The 19,315-nt window shown below is 39.7% G+C and overlaps 1 protein-coding gene across 1 annotated transcript in view; it reads left to right on the top strand.

Annotated features, from left to right (window-relative positions):
- The window catches only part of UNC13C (unc-13 homolog C), a 1,458,878-nt gene that overhangs the window by 42,889 nt on the left and 1,396,674 nt on the right, over positions 1-19,315 (top strand). The window contains exon 2 of the mRNA XM_085644160.1: positions 2,525-5,752. Coding sequence (XP_085500286.1) covers positions 2,761-5,752 — 2,992 coding nt within the window. The 5' untranslated portion in view covers positions 2,525-2,760. The remainder of the gene's footprint in view (positions 1-2,524; positions 5,753-19,315) is intronic.

Raw genomic sequence — 19,315 nt, 5'->3', positions numbered from 1 at the left:
GCTATGACAGGGTCACTTCCAGCAGTGATGTAGATTGCTGCCTTAAACCATCTTTAAAAATGATACTTGATATAATATTTTATTCTACTCTAAATGCATCCCAATAATAATTCATAGTCAAAATTAAATAGCAATCTGCCCAATTAAGGAATTTTCTTTCTTTTGGATCACATGTTAAATGATCGTTTTCTGACAACAGCTGTTAGCTTTTTTTGTAATCAGAAGCCGACGATGCATCGATATTCTGATTTGTCATTTTGAAATATCCCCTCATTACCATTGGCATGATACAGGCCCATGCAGGCAGGGGCTCCTCATCCCATCAGGAGCCCACAAACACATTGCAAAGGCCCCGTGCCACTCAAGGTCAATAGATACCAATGAGATATGGGAGACCTCAGGAGCCCCTCTTCACATTCTGCAGAGGGGGCCATCATTCTATGTTATGTCACCGATGCTTACATAAACCTGGACCTGCAGTCTAGGTAGCAGGATCATACATTCCTGTCCCCATTAAATGATGGGAATTCCAGGTCATTCTATTATATGAGTATAATACATGACGCTAAAATGTCCCATATTCTTTGATTTCTCAATTTTTTCAACATGTATACTGTATTCATTTGCAATTGTCAGAATCTAAGTATTCCAGTATAATCACTGTGTGCTTATATGTTCTGTAAATTATGCAGAATCGTTTCTAACATTATTGGATTGTATAGGAAAAACATGACCCTTTAATGCATCTACTGGAGATCTTGGAGTTTACTCAAATAACTATCTGTGCCAGGTGAGACTATCTGTCCCTTTCACCAATAGTTCTAATGATTTCAGAGTGGCCGTCGAGGTAGTTGACATGCAACCGCAAAAAATATGGTAGTAATTAAAGCTTCCTCTCTTTGATCCTTAGACACCTTAATTAGGAAAACATCCACTTCTTTCAAGATCGCAGTTTGAGAAAACACATTTAAATTACATAAACTGATTATCCTTCAACGGTTTGTTTACTTGATATTTGTATCAGTTAAAGATTTTTAAAATAGGCGTTCTCATCCTCAGCATTCATATGAAGGGTGGTGGCTTCATATTCCCCCATTTATGTATAAATGTAGATGAAATATATTTGATTTGTAAAATCAAGTGGGAAAAGAAATTTACATGAACAAAAAGACAGTGATACAAAAGACAGACAGAAAAAGAACAAGTTATGATTAGACACCTTATAAAAAGCAGAACAAAATTACATTGGCACCTGCAAAGAGGATTTTCATTTAATACATTTAGGGCAATTCTGGAAGAACTGCATCACCATGTCTTTGTGTGACACCATTTCGCCCATTTACACAGTTATTTGACTGCTATGAATGAGTTCAGACAGATGTGCTTTTACGAGGCATAAGTGTACCTAGAATTATTGTCTGTCATTTCATAATAACTTTTGAATTCTATATGGTGTCATTACATATCGCTCTTCGTTTCATTCAACCACAGCTTGTCAAATGTAATTATAAATGGATTCCTTAATAATCTTGCTTGAAGAATGAGTCCTAGCTTTCACTAAAGCAAAAGAGAAAATCGTGTGCTACATGTCATGGTTCAGAACTACCCAGCTGGCTCTGATGGCACCCTAGGTCATTTTGCTAAACGTTTTTCTAGAATCAGACCCATTTCATGAATAAACTGCAATACATTTTCTTTTTTATCAATATCGATTTTAACTTCCACCAAAAGCTGAGGCCTTTACTTCAGCCCATACCATATTGAGTGAAATGGACCAGTTCTTGGATTATGTAGAGACTACACTGATAGCAGAATTGAGTTGCTAACAAGGGACATGCCTACGAGTATTTACACAATGTAGGCATGTCCCCTCGTAAATCCTTGCAGCGTGTGGCAGGCGGTGACTTCCACACTGTGCAGGGGTTTACACAAACTGCCATACGTCTATGTGAGCTTGTGAAACCCCCCTCAGCACAAGCTCCTATAGAGAAATGGGAGTTTGCGACTGCATTATGTGCGGTCGCATCCTAATGCAGTGATCTGAACCGCCGACCTACGGTCGGTCGGTTCCCACACCAAAACAGTGTCAGGCGGACACAGTCCACCCGACATTGTAATTAGGGCCTAAATGCGCATCAATTGGGTTTAGGCAAAGATAAGCGTTAATAACTAGTCTACCTCGTATGACTGAATGTTTCCCTAAATATAATAGAATTCACAATAAAAACTTAATTTAGTCTTTTGTTTACATTCTTATTTGTATTATTTTCTTTGAATATATTTAGCTTATTCCTATATCTGTCCTTGTGTGTAACAGACACACATGAATTATCGTGAAGAGATCATCCGGTATTGTGATTAGAATTATGTAATATTAAAAAGTGCACTGTCAACTTGGACTTTATTACTTACTATTTCTGGTTTTGTCTTTATTAACTACTAGAAGTTTTAACTTTATTTGAAATTGTTATATTATCTATCTAAAACTGAGAAATGAATAATAATGCAATTGCCTCCTTTATAGACACCCCAAGGAACCATGGGTAGCGGAGGAAGATGTTATAGATTTGATTCTTCCCTGAGATTTGGCTTTTAACACTTTTCATCGGGTGTATTTTTGTCACCAAGCAATTGTTGGTAGCCCTCTATACTGACTAGATACCACCTGTGGCGTAAAAACGTATACGGACAGTGGAAATACAAATTTTCAGAATTACACTCACTTTTTTCACAAGAAAAGATATTTACAAATTGCCCTCCATGGTTTCTGCTCTATTTAAAAGCCTGATCTTATCTTACATATATAAGATTTTCAAAGGAATGTTTACAAAGAAATTGGGAAATACTACAAGAAAGAAGGACATTTCTCAAAGCAAAAAGGAACAACATATTTGCAAATCTGACCAAATAAAAAATCCAAACATTTCACACACTATTAAAAGTACTGTTAAAAAAATTGCCAACTGCGCACCTACTCATAACTTATCAACTGGAGAAAACAAAGGCAAGAAGGAATTCTCCCTTTCTCCAACATTCAGCTACAGAGTTGCCATAGCCAATGGGCTAGAAACGAGTATTTGTTTAGATGATAATAATGATGATGAACTTCAAGACTTATCTTCAATTGAAAGTTCATACTCTGAGTCCTTAAGTGAATCAAAGGGGAGTACCAAGAGTAAGCAGTATATATCTCACACAATGCCTGTAAGGCGTAACAGAAAGAGCGTGAACAGCCTTGCACCATCTGAGGGAAGCTCTGAAGGTGAACGAACTTTACATACTTTAAAACTTGGAGCCTTAAAAAAATTTAGAAAATGGAAAAAAAGCCAAGAATGTGTCTCATCAGATTCAGAAGTAAGTACATGGAAAAAGACTTGGGGCCTACGGAGCAAGTCACTAGACCGAACAGGCCAGAAACAGAAAGCAAATTCAGTTGAGCCTACCTTTAGTTCGACAGGTTGCATTAGTCAAACACATGATGTTATGGAAATGATATTTAAGGAGCTTCAAGGAATCAGTCAAATCGAAACTGAACTCTCAGAATTAAGGGGACATGTAAATGCCCTTAAGGAATCTATTGATGAAATATCTAGTAGTGTAGAAGTTGTGCAAAGTGAAATTGAACAGCTGCGTTCAGGGTTTGTACAGTCTAGAAGAGAAACAAGAGACATTCATGATTATATCAAACAAATAGGTCACCAAGGTAACAAGCCTTGTCTTAGATTTTTAAATGTGCCTGAAGACAAGAATGAACATTCAGAAACACTTGTTTACAGAATATTAGTAGAGAAAATGGGATTTGCAGATGCACAAAGCACCATTAAAGTAGAATTTGCCCACAGACTGGGACAACACAGAGACTGTCCAAATGCAAAGCCAAGGCCTATTCTTGTGTACTTTGAAACTCCACAGGAAAGGGATTTAATTTTAAAAAAATGCTACAAATTGAAAGGAACAGGCATTGGAATATCAACTGATGTACTTACTCATGGAATAAAAGTAAGAAAAGAAAAAGGTCTTCCTTCTTCTCAGACATATGAAAGCATGGATATAAAACATTCATCCACTGAGCATAAAACAAAGCCGGAAGACTGGGAATGTGCTGAGGAAAGTGATAAAGAATTTGACTCAGATATAAACAGAAATAGTTATGCAATTATCTCAAAATCAGCTTTTCAAATCAAATCCAACACTACAGATCATGGAGAGTCTACAAACGACAGGCGTCATACCGAAAATACTGATGACAACACTTATTCAAATAAAACAGGGTTTCGTGAACTGGTCTTTCAATCACCAGGATTTGATCATCAAGAAAAACAAGGGAAAATCTACTACTCTGATACAACACCACTTTGGCATTCACAGACTGACTTTTCAACACCCAAGCTTAGCCGTTCAGAGTCAGACTTTTCCAAATTGTGTCAGTCATATTCCCAAGATTTTTCAGAGAATCAGTATTTTATTAGAACTAATGGTAGCTCATTAATGTCTTCATCAGATCGTGAGCTTTGGCAGAGAAGGCAAGAGGATGCACCATCTAACTGGTATTCAAGTTCACAAGACCAGAATTTCAGTCAAGAAATTGACATTTACCAAGAACAGAATGAAGTGGAAAATACTGAGACTGTTGACAGTGGAGTAAGCAATGGAGTGATTTGTATATCAGGGGACAGAAGTCATTATAGTGATTCACAGCTTTCTTTACATGGAGACCTTTCACCATGGAAAGACTGGCATCATTTGGAGCAAGGAACAGATTCAGGTCTTGATGTTTCAACACAACAAGGTTTTGTTTATAATGCCCAAAGTCCCTCAGATCAGCAACTGGTTATGTACACAAAAGACTTCAGTAGCTGTGAACCTACTGACCTTCAGTATGATACTGAGACCTTTAACTTTGCCCCTGATGGTAATTTGCCACCATGTCCAAGCATTGACAGGGAATCAGAATGCCAGTGGGTCAGCCATTATGAGGATTATCAGGAAACACATTCAGAAATCTACCAAAATCAAAACAGGTTGTCTATGATGTATCGGAGTCAGAGTGAATTACAGAGTGATGATTCTGAAGAAGCACCACCTAAATCATGGCATAGTCGATTAAGCATTGACCTTTCTGATAAAACATTCAGCTTTCCTAAATTCGGGTCTACGCTTCAGCGTGCAAAATCAGCCTTAGAGGTAGTATGGAGCAAAAGTACTCAAAGTTTGAGTGGGTATGATGATAGTGGTTCTTCGTTGATGGGAAGAATTAGGACTATGTCACAATCCACTGCCAATGAGTCAAGTACAACACTTGATTCGGATGTTTACACAGAGCCCTTTTATTACAAAGCAGATGATGAAGCTGATTACAGTGAAACCGCTGCTAACAATGAAACAGACTATGTGGAAGTCATGGAGCAAGTTCTTGCAAAATTGGAAAACAGAACAAACACCAATGACGCATTTGATTTTGACGAAGTACAAGATTATGAAAACTCTGCATACGAGTACGACACCCCTTTTTTAGAAGCCGAAAATGAAGAATATGACATCCCATATGATAACCTAGTTGATGATGAGATATTAGAACCTGAATGTGAAATTGCCATTGAAACATGTGTGCAGGAAGATGAAAATCAAAATGTTACCGAAATGCCAATTGAACTACCAAAGAAAAAGAAAGTACGTCCATCTTTTAAGGAATCTGCATTGAAAGCATACAAGAAACAAATGGCTGAGCTGGAAGAGAAGATTCTTGCTGGAGGTAATTATATTTAATTATCTTGTATTAATGAAACAGTGATTTGTTTATGGAGTTAAACAATTATTTTTTGTTTATCTGTTTTTATGAATTTAGCTTTTTTTGTACTGCACCTGAAACCAACCCAAAGATTTGTATGCAACCATTAGTATCTAGCCATAGGTAAAAGGAAAATGTTGAATATTCTGAATGGATATTGAAATACTTGGTGCTTTATTTATATCTCTGACGTTTGGAATAGTAAATTATTGTCTTCTTTGTACAGCAATAGGGGAGATTTGATAAACACTGTTCTTATTTGGGTAATACAAAAAGCTACAGATATTGTCAAAAACCATCAAAGGAATAATGAAATACTGATGTGGTGTATTCCAGGATGTATGCTGCATGTAAACAAATGATGTCATTATTATTTGATTAACTGAAATATGTGTCAAGTATTAATGGGTGATAAAAAGCTTTTGGCTTGTTTCTCATCCAGACATTTAACATTGGTGCATTTCATTCCACTGAAATTTAATTATATGCTTCACATTCCAGTACCATTTTGGAGTGCCTTCAAAGTCCTCAGTACTCAATTATTTTGATCTGAAATGATCTATTTCAAATGTTTACATTCTAACAAAATCGCATAATTTTAACACTATAGATGAGTAAAAGTAGTGTCTAGACTCTTGTTCTAAAACAACATTAACTCTATTGATTAAATAAATACCTCAATCATAGTACTAAAGGAAACACTTAGGGCTGTGAGAATGAGTGACAAGATGCCAGACCTAGCAGCACTTTAAGAATCCTTTTGAATACTTTTCCTTCTACTTGTGCGCAAGTAGTTTTTGTGTACAGCACAAAATTGGCAGTCAGGCAGTGGTTATTCATTCTCGAGAAAACCAGCTTCAAATAAATTAACATTGGATCAAAAAGTCACAATTTCCCCCAAAATATTTTGACATTTTAACTCTACTTATTAGGAGCTAAAGTACTAGCATATTCATGAAAGAGTTGGCGGCAGGCAGCACCACTGCTCCGATTCAAGAGTTTTTTAAAACTTTCATTTACATGTTTCTGATTCATCACTTGGTGTTTTAGAACTGTATTTATCACTGTAATCTATCTTAACATATAATACACATTTCTTTCTAGTACTGTGACAGAATACATTGGAGAAAGTCAACTTTAAATTTTAATAAAACCTAATGTACCTTTTTTGTTTTGGCAAAGGACTATTAGGTTTCTAATATATTTAGGGCCTTATTATGATGCGGTCCTGAAAGACTCCGACCATCCGTCAGAGCCTTTTCGGGCTGCATCTGAGTTTAATTACCAACTGTAGCATTACAATGCTGGCTCTCGGAAATTAAACCAGTGGGTCATTATGGCCGTAATCCCAAAGGGTGGCCATTCCGCCCTTGGGACTACGATGCTAGGTATCTGGCAGGCTTTCCATGTCAGGCTTTCTGACATGGAAAGCCTGTCAGAGAGCGAGTATGGGGGCCCCTAGCAGGGCCCCCTTGCCACTGCAGCCTATGGTTCGGGCCCAAGGGGGCACCTATGGTGCCCCCGTTCATTCCTGCACCCTGTGGCAGGCACCCGGTTTATGGCAGTGACACGAGCTCCCATAGATGAATGGGAGTTTGCAACCAAACAGTGTTCGGTTGTATCGTGACCAGGCAGTTGGGACCGCCGACCTGAAGACGGTAGGTCCTGTTTCCGCGTCTGTTACATCCACCTGGCATCATAATCAACTCCTTAGTCTCAAATAGATCGCCAGAGACTTCTGGATGCTCTGCATGCTAAAAGTCAGGATGTCTGATGACCCAATTTGAGGAATTTAGTTCTGCTGTATTTCATGTTGTTTCTTTTATCCTCAATATGTGAATATGCCAAAGGAACTGGATGTATGCAGAATTCAAATTCCAAATATATTTCTAGGCAAAGGTTAATGTGTAGTATAGTAAGTGGTGACCGAAACCAATGATTGTGGTGGATAACCTGCGGAGATGATGGTGGTTTTAAAATTAGGCTTTCCAATGCATGTGTTTGTTTGAAATTAGCTTGATTTCCATAAAAATGTCCTGCAGCATTGTCATGAACATTAAGTCTTTTCTCCTTGTGTTATTCCCTATTTTAGAGTTACGTGTTTAAAATAATCAATCAAAAGTAAATATTTGTGATTAAGAGAATGCACATCAGTTTACGTAATTCTGATCTGCAATTTGATAATACAGTCTGCTTGAATATATTTGCAGTACGTAATCTAAAAGCTGATTGTTCTGTTTTCATTATTTGTTATTGATTTCCGAAGAGTTTTTAGAAGGTTGATAATTATGTGTCTAGTCTATTGTTGTTATTCAAAATAACACACATGCAAAATGAAAATAATGACAAGGGTATCAGACCTCTCTCTGCTAATGGTTTATTCTGAGAGTTTTAACAACACTGAATTAATGTTACAACAGTGGAGCATAAAGTGTGAGGGGTTAAAGGGAAATCTTCATGCCAGATGACATGACACATCAAGGATCCTAACTGAAGAATATTGAGAAGGGAGTCAATTAGCCTTTGCCTGCTGAGGTCGTTAGTGCAGCTGGCTTAGTATCACAAGAATAGCCAGTATTGCTTTGAATTCAAAATACATCTTTAAAATATGCTCCTTGTTTTCTAGTTTCATTGAGTGTGCTATTCATTATTTATTGAAAGGTGGTTTTGGGTTCTACTATCTGTGTACTGTCTAGTGGGAGTGATGTCTGATGGGATTGATCATTGCCTGAAACACAACACACTAAAAGATTGCTTACTACGTTATTGGGTTGGTTGCAGTCCAGCTGTGTTTTAGTCTCGTGTTGACACATTGAGGCCTTGCTTGTGGTGAGAAGGGGGGGTCTAAAAAACCAAACTCTGTGTTCTAGAACTATCTAGAAATCATGACATCAGGAACAGTTGTTCACACATTTCTTTACAGTGATCTTGTGCCAAGCGTGTCCTTCAGTAACTTGACTCCCATATGGGTAGATCTCATGCGCTTGTATTCAGTCACCACTGTATATTTTGTACGTGGGTTCCACTTCCAAAAACATTCTCTGTCTCAACAGTCTTAAGTGCAGTGTGCTCTGCAATGCTCCTTTATGTATTTCCTTTTCACCTGCATGAGATGGGTCTAAATTTGAAATATGAGGGCCATTTAGATCCTGACAGAGGGTGCACTGGTCTGGCAGGGGTCAGATACTATTGCCTGCATTATCCTAGCAGTGGCTCATCATCCCTGTTTTGAGGTGCTTTCCTTCCTGACGAGGATCACTGTGCTGTGAATGGAACTACTATTGCAACAACTTGCAGTTCGGCGCTGCTGGTTTGCCAAGTCTGTGCCATTTTAAGAGCAGCTGCTTGACGGACTTTTCTGTTTAGGAAAATCAAACTCACCAAAACAGGAGTTTGTTTTCTCTAAACAAAAAACAAATGGCTCTGAAAGGCAGAAAACTTCTCTCCCTGACTGTGCTGTCAGGGAAAATAATTAAAGTAAGCCATGTCATTGTGTAAGCTTACACAAGAACCTTTTGTTGGTGGTTTGTTGTTAGATGATTACACTGTGATGAAAAAAATGTTGTGCAACATAGAGGGTAGATAACAGTCACTGTGACTTGGTGTTACTAGGCGGATGTTTTTACAAGGTCATAGGTTTGCACTGGTGAAGTCAGTGGTGGCTCCTCAGTTGCATGCCCTGCACGTCACATCACTCAAAATAGAGTGAGGGAGCCAGAAGTATGGCAGGACAAGAGCAGCATAGATTCACTGTAGTGCTCCAGCTCTGCTAAACTCCAATTAAGAACCATGTTTTTTTGTATTCCTGCATACTGTTACATGTGGGTCTGTCTAATACACATGAAAAAGTTGGGCTGTAGAATTAGTAACCCCTGTTTGTGGATCACTCTAAAGAATGACCCTTAAGATGCTCTCACAGGGTATTTTGTGTTAAAGCTGTCATCCTTGGTGTGGTTTCCCCTAATCCTTTGCTTTCAGATTTCCTGTTTAAGTTGACTTCGCTTTTGCTGGCTTTGGGATTCTGCACACTTTACCACTGCTAACCTGTGCTTAAGTGCTCTTTCCCTGAAACATTGTAACATTGGCTTGTTCTCAATTGACATATTTAATTACTTTTAAGTCCCTAGTAAAATGCACTACTTGTGCCCAGGGCCTGTAAATAAAATGCTACAAGTGGTCCTGTCGCACTGGTTTTGTCACCCTGTTACGTAGCCCTGTAAACATATCTCAGGCCTGCCATTGCAAAACCTGTGTGGGCAGTTTAAACTGCCATGTCAACCTAACAAGATAAACCTCTTCCTAGGCTCAAACCTTACTTTTTAATACATATAAGTCACCCCTAGGGCAGGCCCTGCACGGCCCAGAGGGCAGGGTGCAATGTATTTAAAAAGCATGGCATGTACTTTTATGTTTTCAATGCCCTGGTAGTGTAAAACTCTTAAATTCATTTTTCACTATGGCAAGGCCTATATGTCCCATAGCATAACATTGGGATTAACTTATTACATTTTGTAAGCACGATTTCTAAATGGAAAGGTATGATTGGGTTAAGTTTGGTGTCTCTGTAATCAGAATTTAAAATCTAAATTTATGGTGAAGCTGAGGGCAAGTGAGAATCTGTCACCCACCCAGACGTGTATTCAGAGACAGGCAGAAGGCACCAAATGGCTAAAGTATGAAAATGACAGCTTTCTAAAAGTGACATTTTCAGAATTACAATTTAAAATCTGTCTTCACTATAGCTTGTGATTATTCAATTGCGATTCCAGAGACACCAAACTCGGGGGTGCAATCTTGTTCCAATTGGAAATTGCTCTTATAAGATGTAATAAAGTAACTCCAGTTTTACCCTATGGTAGAGACAGGCCTTGCAGTAGCGATTATTTTAATAGCTTTCACTACTAGGACATATGGAACTTAAAGTCCATATCCTACTTTTTACATACACTGAACCCTGCCCTTGGGTTGTCAAGGCCTACTTAGGGGTGACATATATGTATTAAAAAGGAAGGTTTGGGCCTGGCAAGAGGGTTAACTTGCCAGATCAACATGGCACATTTAAACTGCATGCACAGGTTGCAATGGCAGGCCTGAGCCATGTTTAAAGGGCTACTTTAGAGAAACACTGTAGACCCACTAGTAGCATTTAATTTACAGACCTTGGGCACAAGGAATACACTTTACTAGGGACTTAAATGTAAATTAAATATGCCAATTGTGGCTAAGGCAATGTTTTAAGTAGAGAGCACATGCACTTTAGCACTGGTTAGCAGTGGCAAAGTGCCTGAAGTCAGCAAAAACAGGCGGTCTTTAGGAACAAGTCTGGGTAAACCATGCCAAGGGTGCCAGGTGTAACAAACCCCATAATCAAAGAGTGAAACCTCATGTGGTTATGCAGCTGGATGAGGGTTGGTAGAGGCTTAAGGAGTAGACGTGATGGGAAAAACTAAAAAGCCTGGTTTATTTTGTTACTCTGAAAAATAGTTTTCTCAATATACACAGCAGGATAACTTATTGAATGGTCTACACAGCTCTGAACATTAAGTTATCCCATAATGTTAAAACCATAGGTTCCGATATATGAAACCATAGGTGCACTTTTGAAAGTGTCAATATGCCTCTGCAGTTTGAACCTGAAGATCCAAATGTATCATTGCACCTTCAGGCAGAGGGCCCAGCACTGAGAGCAGATGATCTATATGAAGTTCTAACCCAGCCCACAGTGCATAGCAAAGCCAATGCATGCATACCACTCCTCTGCATTTGCTCCCATGATGCACATGGATGCAATAATGGAAGACAGCTTGGGCCCACATCTTCCCACATATTACCATGGTAGCACATTGCTGTGTACATGTCACTTGGAAGTAAAGAATATTGACCCCCTCCTTGCACTGTGACTGGCCCAACAGTATTCCGGCAGTAATTTAGGACTGTTGATTAGAAAGAGGGGTGCAACAGGCATTGATTGCACCATGCACTTTAATCTAATTAAATGATTAAAATATAATAATGAAACCTAGGATATACTAAAGTACATGGAGTAAAATCATCTCTGTTTAACACACTCACATAGTATCTACTTGAAAGATTACTATTTGCAGTGAAACATAAGAGATACTGACCAATATGGTGAAATATTCACTCTTTATTTCAATCACATGAGTACATTTCCAAGCCTTTTAACAGTTTGCATTACTATAACGAATCCACAAATTTGCTAGGAATGCAACAGGTTAGTTACCCACAATTTCACACATTTGTACTGTGAAAAGGAATTAAAGGAAGAAATTGGACTACAACTTAATTTGCGTTTCAGTGTGCCTTTTGTGTAAATGATAATGATTTTGAGTGTAACATTTGTAGATATATTGATTCATTCTAATGATTACTTTGTATAGTTGAATGTGTGGGCTCCATGGCGGTCGGGTCCTTTATTTGGTATGTGCACCGCTATGTGGTGTCATTAAAGATAGAAAACGAGTTAATTAAGTTGGGATTATTGTTGTAGCTGCTACTTGTAACCTGGTCATTACCTTGCAACACAGAGTGTGCTTTGGGCCTGTTAAATAATCGATTTCATTTGAGATTTAATAAAGAAGTCTGAGAAAAGTAGAGTATTTCTGGCTTGGCTAATCACTGTAAGCCTATTGTTTAAATATTGATGTTGAATTAATACATTTTGATAAAAAAGTTGTTGTAAGCACAAATCCATACAGTTGTAATAAAAGCACTGGTGTGGCTTGAGGGTTAGCATCTGATTTTTCACACTCGTCTTGTCCGGGGTGCCTCTCCCTTTAAACAACGAGAGACTGAGGGCAAAATGATTAGAATGGGGTAGAGATTCCCGAAAGAAAATAACTTGCAATATGAATAGTAGCAGGGTTGAACCTGTTCTGCGTCGTTGAGCTATGGAGGCGAGACATCAAGGGCAACCAGATAAATATCTTATATTTATGCATCAGACCCAAAACTGCCTTTAAAGTTTTAATTGCTGACATTTTTCCTTGTGGATGTGTTGCCCAGGACCTCATGCAGTTGGTGGGCTTATTTTCTGAGCCCTAGTTTGCTTCACTAGTGTAGATCTTACCTACCCTTATAGTGCATGATGAAGAATCATGGAGCAACACTTTCAAAATTGATGAGCTTTATGTGCCTCAAAAAAAGTGTAATAGCCACCGGTTTTGCAAGTCTTAGTTGAGCATAAAATTTTATTTTTGGGTTTGTATAGTGCTCAAATGCCCGGAGACGTCTTGGCGCTGCTGCTGCCTTGTTCAGTACTGAGAGGGAAATTGAAGAAACTAACGTGTGAACAGCTAGGTTTTTATTGTCTTCCGAGAAGCCAGGAAGTCAGAGCATTTCCTTATAGCAATCTGTAGGCCGTTCCATAGGGTATCACGTTTTTCTCTTGGCGGGGATAATAGCATCACACCTGAGGATCTAAGCCTTCTGCCCAGGGAGTACCAGGCAAATTTTGAGAACAAATAGCTTGGTCCTATACTATGTAGTGCTTTGAAGGTTATGCACAAGGTCTTAAACTCCAGTCGTTTTGCTATAGGTAGTCAGTGCAGATTGACCAACACTTGAGCCGCCAATTATGTATAGGAATTCCGGTGAGGAGTCGAGCTGCAGCATTTTGCAGCATTTGGAGTTTTTGTAACAACTTTTTCCAAATGCCAAGAAAGACGGCAATTCCCTAGTCTATTTTGGCCAGAATCAGAGAGGTGACAACTTTTTTTGAAGTTTATTACAGATAAATGGACAGATCTTCTTTATTAATTTCAGTTTATAAAACCCGGAAGATTTAAGTTCTTTTACTTGATGATGAAAGTGGAGTTTATCATCAAAGATAATTCCTAGGTTACTTGCTTTCTGTGCTGATATAGGTAAGCGTCCCATATTCTGGGGCCACCAAATTGGCGACCAAAGGGATCTTTGTTTCCGAACAGTAGGGCTTCTGTTTTACCCGCATTTAATTTTAAGCAAAATGCTTTCATCCACTGATCTATTTGGACCATACAGGAGTTGAATCTGTGTTCAACTTCTTCATGATCTTTTGAGATTGACACCTCAAATTGGGTGTCATCGGCGTAGGACACTACTGAGAAACCTAGGACTTTATCAGTTTGACCAAGGGGGCAACATACAGATAGAAGAGGGTAGGGCTCAATGAGGGGCCCTGTGGTACTCCACAAGGCAAACAGAATTGTTTTGATGAAAATTCAACCATGGCTACATGGTTTATTCTGTCTGTTAAAAAGTCCTCAAATCGGCACCTCTTTTTCCCAACTCTATTAAATCTGAATGATGTGATTGACCTTATCAAAAGCCGTGGAGAGATTGAGTAATATTAGGACAGCTTCAACTCCATTATCCACGATCCATCTGAGTTCTTCTGAAGCAGTGAGCAAGGCTGTTTCTGTGCTGTGTGCCCCTCTAAAACCATATTGGGAAAGTTACAGCACATTAGTACTGTCAATACACGCCATAAATTTGTTATTCAGGGCTTTTTCCAGTAGTTTAGCCAGGAAAGGAAGACTAGAAATGGGCCTGCAACAATAGGTTCCTGGGGGTCAAGATTGCTTTTTTTCAGTAGAGGCAGGATTGATGCCAACTTTCATTCGGAGGGAATATGTCCTATACTGATCACTTTATTTAGGATTTTTGTCAGTATTCTTTTAAAAATCCTGGGTGCTAAGTGTACAATTTTTGGCGGGCAGGGGTCTAATGGGGACCCTGATTTGCATGACTTTATAAGTTTCAGCACCTGCTCTTTGTTCATGGGCAAGAACCTATCCAGAATTGTGTGTGAAGTGGGAAACAACCTTTACAACGCAGTCATTACATCGCACTACGTTTACATAGCAGTCATTACATCGCAACATCCTTTACATCACATGTCATTACAACACAGCCATTACATCGCATGTCACTACAACGCATGTCATTACAACGCATGTCACTACAACGCAGGCATTACATCGCAAGTCACTACAATGCATAGCATTACAATGCATAGTACCCTTACACTATCCAACACTTACCCTACTGTTGCACTCACTGGAGTTAGAATAGTAATTTTTACCCCTACACTATCCAACATTCACCCTACAGTTGCACTCACTGAAGTTAGAAGAGTAATTTTTACCCCTATACTATCCAACACTTACCATAAATGCAATGTAATGGTATGCATTGTAATGGTATGCGTTGTAAAGGTATAATGCGATGTAATGGAATGCGTTGTCAGTTTCCGAAACTGCGATGTAATGGCATGCGATGTAAAAGAATGCATTGTAAAGGATGTTGCGATGTAGAAACTGCATTGTATAGGCATGCGTTGTAAATGTATGCGTTGTAACGTCATACATCTGTGTGAAGTTGGGAAGTTGTTCATCGGAGACATATATTCTGCGTTATGACTTAAAGTGAAGCAATTGAAGACCTCTGTAGCTTTACTTTGAAAGAAGCTTGCGAGAGTATCACAGAAGGTCCTATTTGCCATGGCATCTGTTTTTTGCGACCATTTTTGATAATTTTGTTAATGTGCTAAAAAGTTATTTGGCTGAATTTTCAGCTTGATGAATTTTCTCAGTAAAGTATTTTGTTTTCTCCCTTTGGAAGAGAGTTTTGTATTCAGCAATGGAATTTTTGTAAATTTCTCTGTCACAAGGAAAATACTTGGATCTCCATGCTTGCTCTAGTTTCCTACATAATTGTTTATGAGTCCTCAGGCACTCAGAAAACCAGGGTTCAGAGGGGGTACTGCGACATTTGTTTTGCACTTTTTCAGATGCCCAGATATCCATGGCCTTTTTTACCCTGGTTGTGTATCTCCGTGTAGCTGTTTCAACTTCTTGATTAGGATCTACACTTATTATAGGTGGCTTGTTTTGCAAGGTCTTTTCAAGTTCTGCTGTGTTAATTTTTCACAATGCTCAGAATTGTTGGGTCCCTAAAGGTGTTGCCACAACTGTTTTTCGTGGCTGTGGTGGTCTGATTTGAAAAAACACAGCTTTATGGTCTGACCATAAAAAGGAAAGAGTATTTGTTACTTCATGATGCAAATTGTTTGTAAAAATCCCATATAGTGTGTGACCCGCTGTGTGAGTGGGGCCCTCAATTCTCTGGTCCAAACCTAGGGTAATCATGCGCTCTAACAGTTCGATGGTATCACTGTCCTTTGTGTTTTCAAGATGGAAGTTAAAATCGCCAATACTAGATAATCCGAGCTGGTAACACTGTGCTGTATCAACGTGCTTACATTAGAAATAAATGTTTCCCTTTGACCCTGAGGGTGTTACAATAATGCTCCATTCAGCAAGTAGTTTTTGGTTAATTCAATTTGGAAGGAAATATTTTTGCAATTTGCGACATTTGTGCCTGGAGTGTGTTTTATGGCCATTGAGTCCCTGGTAACAATGGCAAATCCCCCTCCTCTCTTTAAATTCCTGTCTGCATACACCATTGTGTACCCTGAGGGAATAGCTTCAATTATACCTGGGACTCAATTTTCATCCGCCCATGTTTCTGTAATAATTATTATATCTGTTTTAAGTTGTAAGTATCGGCAAAGAGTGCAGATTCAAGTTTTTGCTTTACTAGAGATCTCAGGTTTATTAAAGAAAATTTTACAAGTTTGCCTTTTTGCGGGACTTCTTTTGTCTTGTGTTCCCTTCTTTTATAAATGCTTATTGTGAAGTACTGGGTATTTTAAGCCCAGCGGTGCAGGGGAACACACCCTATGACTTCGGGGTTCTTCCTGTTTCAGACCTACAGAAACACAGAGTCTTCTGGGTGAAGTCAAAGATCAGTTTATTGGCTGCAGACCAATTACAGGCGTCCTAGAAGTACAACAGCATGTATGTTCTCAGGAGACTGCTGAAAATCACAGAAACGGGCTTCTTCTTAAATACAGAATATCCTGCCTCAGGCATACATTCCTTAGTTTTATGGCATGGTCATATAAAGTATACATTACAAACGAAAAAGCAGAATCATGATGACCATCCCACATTCCAGTTAAGCCAGCCCACAATTATTTACACAGCAAGGCTCAGATCCCACATCAGATATCGATAGGCCCCAATAAACATGAGCATCTCCTGTTTGGGAAAACAAGCCATGAAGCAGGAACAGTCAGGTGCGAAAGAGATTAGCTGGAGGCTCGTGTAGGATGAAAAGACTTTATGGTGTGTCAAGCCCTGATGCTAATCACAAGTGGCCAGAGGACGGGGAACTCGTGAGACCAGTTTGACCTGGGGCAGCGGAGCCAAGCTGCCCAGGTCACAGAAAAGTCAAGGAAAGGCACATGTGCTCTAAAAGGCCCGTATTCGCTTCATGCTATATAGCCTATGTGAGGGCAACCATAAGATGGCCACCGATCCAAAATGGAACCCACGTAGTGATGTGAAATAGCGAATACACAGTGCATCCACAACTAAAACGTTACAAAAAGCACTTGTACATACTGCATTAACCATTCGCGGTTCACTATTACCGGGATAGACAGGGGTAGGGCCTTGCCTCCTACGCGGTCCCAAATTCTAAAGTACGACAGACCCTCCTTTTGCCCTTACATAGGCAATAACTATACTCATTTTAATCCGAGTCTAGGTCAATATTCACGAAGTCGTGGAGATGTTGCTGTAGCATCATCCTATTACTTAGCTCTTCCCTCAATACAGGTTTCCTTACACATAATGAAGCACAGAGGCCACATATCGCAGGAGCACACTGTATGCACAGACAGAACAGGAAAAGGATGGCTAAGACCATTCCAATGACCATCAGAACTTTCCAACCCCAGGCAGATATCAGTTCCCAGAACCACCCCACCAGTGACCAATCTCCTTTATCCACGTGTATGGACTCAGATATTTTATGCAGTTTGGAGATGGCTTGATAAACTGTTGGAGCGTTGTCTGGTATGAAAATGCAACAACTGGATTGGATAACCTTACATACCCCACCTTGGTCTGCAAGTATGACGTCTAGAACCATGCGGTTCTGCAAAGTCATGAGGCGATCCGCTTGGAGCTCAGCTGTCAAATTACTAAGGGCACCAGCCGTAACATTAACAGTGGATTCAACCACACGAGTCAGCTGTCTCAGGTTCCTACTATTAACCATAGGTCCCCAAAACGGCAGGAAACCCAAAAAGAAATCTCCCGCTTCCTGACCGGCAGTATCCTCCTTACTAATCACGCCTCTCACAACTCTGGTCTTGTGATAGTCAGAGGCGGCAGTAAATGTTGGCGGTAGCAGATTTGCAATATAACATGTGCCCGAGATGTCAGGGGACAACCATGTATATGCTCGGTCATTGCAGATAAAATATGTACCCTTGGCAGCCAAAAACGCAGGGGAAAACTGTGACGGAAAAGTGTACGTTTCAGTACAGTCACTTCTTCCCAGTTGAGCTCTAGGATTCTGACCATTACCTTGCAAACAAAACCGACCTATGTGGGGTACGACCCAGATTGGGGATGAGATTTTCCGCTGTCTTTCACCTAGACTAATACTATATCCCGTCGCGTTCCACCCTACATAAGCTCTCAACTCTTCTTTTGGAATGGATGAGTATGCATCGATATCTCTGCTCATATCGGCAACTCCTTTCATTAGAGCTTTGTTATTGGTGCTAGGTCTGATGGAACGCGGTTGTCGCGGGGAGTACGCTTCTAGTGCATAGAGAAACATGGTCTGGAATGCCCATGACAATCCATTGTAACTATACGGCAGCACTAGATAGGGAATAACCTTATTAATGGTATGTGGCATTAAACCACACACCCAACAATTGGTCGTATTCATGACTAGTTGGTGCTGGTGCAAGAGCTGAATAAACGAGTTGTTTACAAATTCGGACCGTCTAACTTGTTCATGTTCAGGTAGAGGGTGAAAAGAGTGTGAGGAGATAGTAGGAGGAGGTATAGGCTGTACAGTGGGTGCAATTGGCTCTTGAGAGGAGAAGAATACAAATCCTACAGTAAACACTATCATACTACATAATACAAACAGGCATAGAAACACAAAACGTTTGCTTTTCATTATTTTACACATTCTTGCTTTAAAGTTCATTTCCTCAGCGGGTCTCTCCATCTTGAAAAACTCCATCCTCTAATCGTGCCGCTCGCGGCGGGTGAGTTTCTTCTGCTAAGGAGTACGCCTGTCAGTCCAGGGAACGCCCTAGACCAACCAGAACCGTCGACCTAACGTCTTCGGCCTGTACCCCAAAGTCTTGGCACCGCGACCCTGCAGCTGAACCCGGATGGTGGTTCGAAAAACAAAAATCAAGAAAGTCCTTCAGATGGGAGAGCTCTGGTTATCAAAAAATAAAAAGGTAAAAGAAAAAGAATATTTATTTGTCCATGGGCCTTGGTCTTAGATTGTAACGAGAACGGCCAGGTACTGTTTGATCTTGGAACAAAAGTTCAGGCTCTGTAGTGTCCAATCGAATTGACGGTGGCACAGCTTCTTGCAAAATATCGTCACTTTCCTGCGCTGAAGTTGTGCCTTTTATGC

This window comes from Triturus cristatus, chromosome 3_1 (assembly GCF_964204655.1).
Source record: "Triturus cristatus chromosome 3_1, aTriCri1.1, whole genome shotgun sequence".
NCBI lineage: Eukaryota > Metazoa > Chordata > Amphibia > Caudata > Salamandridae > Triturus > Triturus cristatus.
This window is presented reverse-complemented; position numbering and strand designations above follow the sequence as displayed.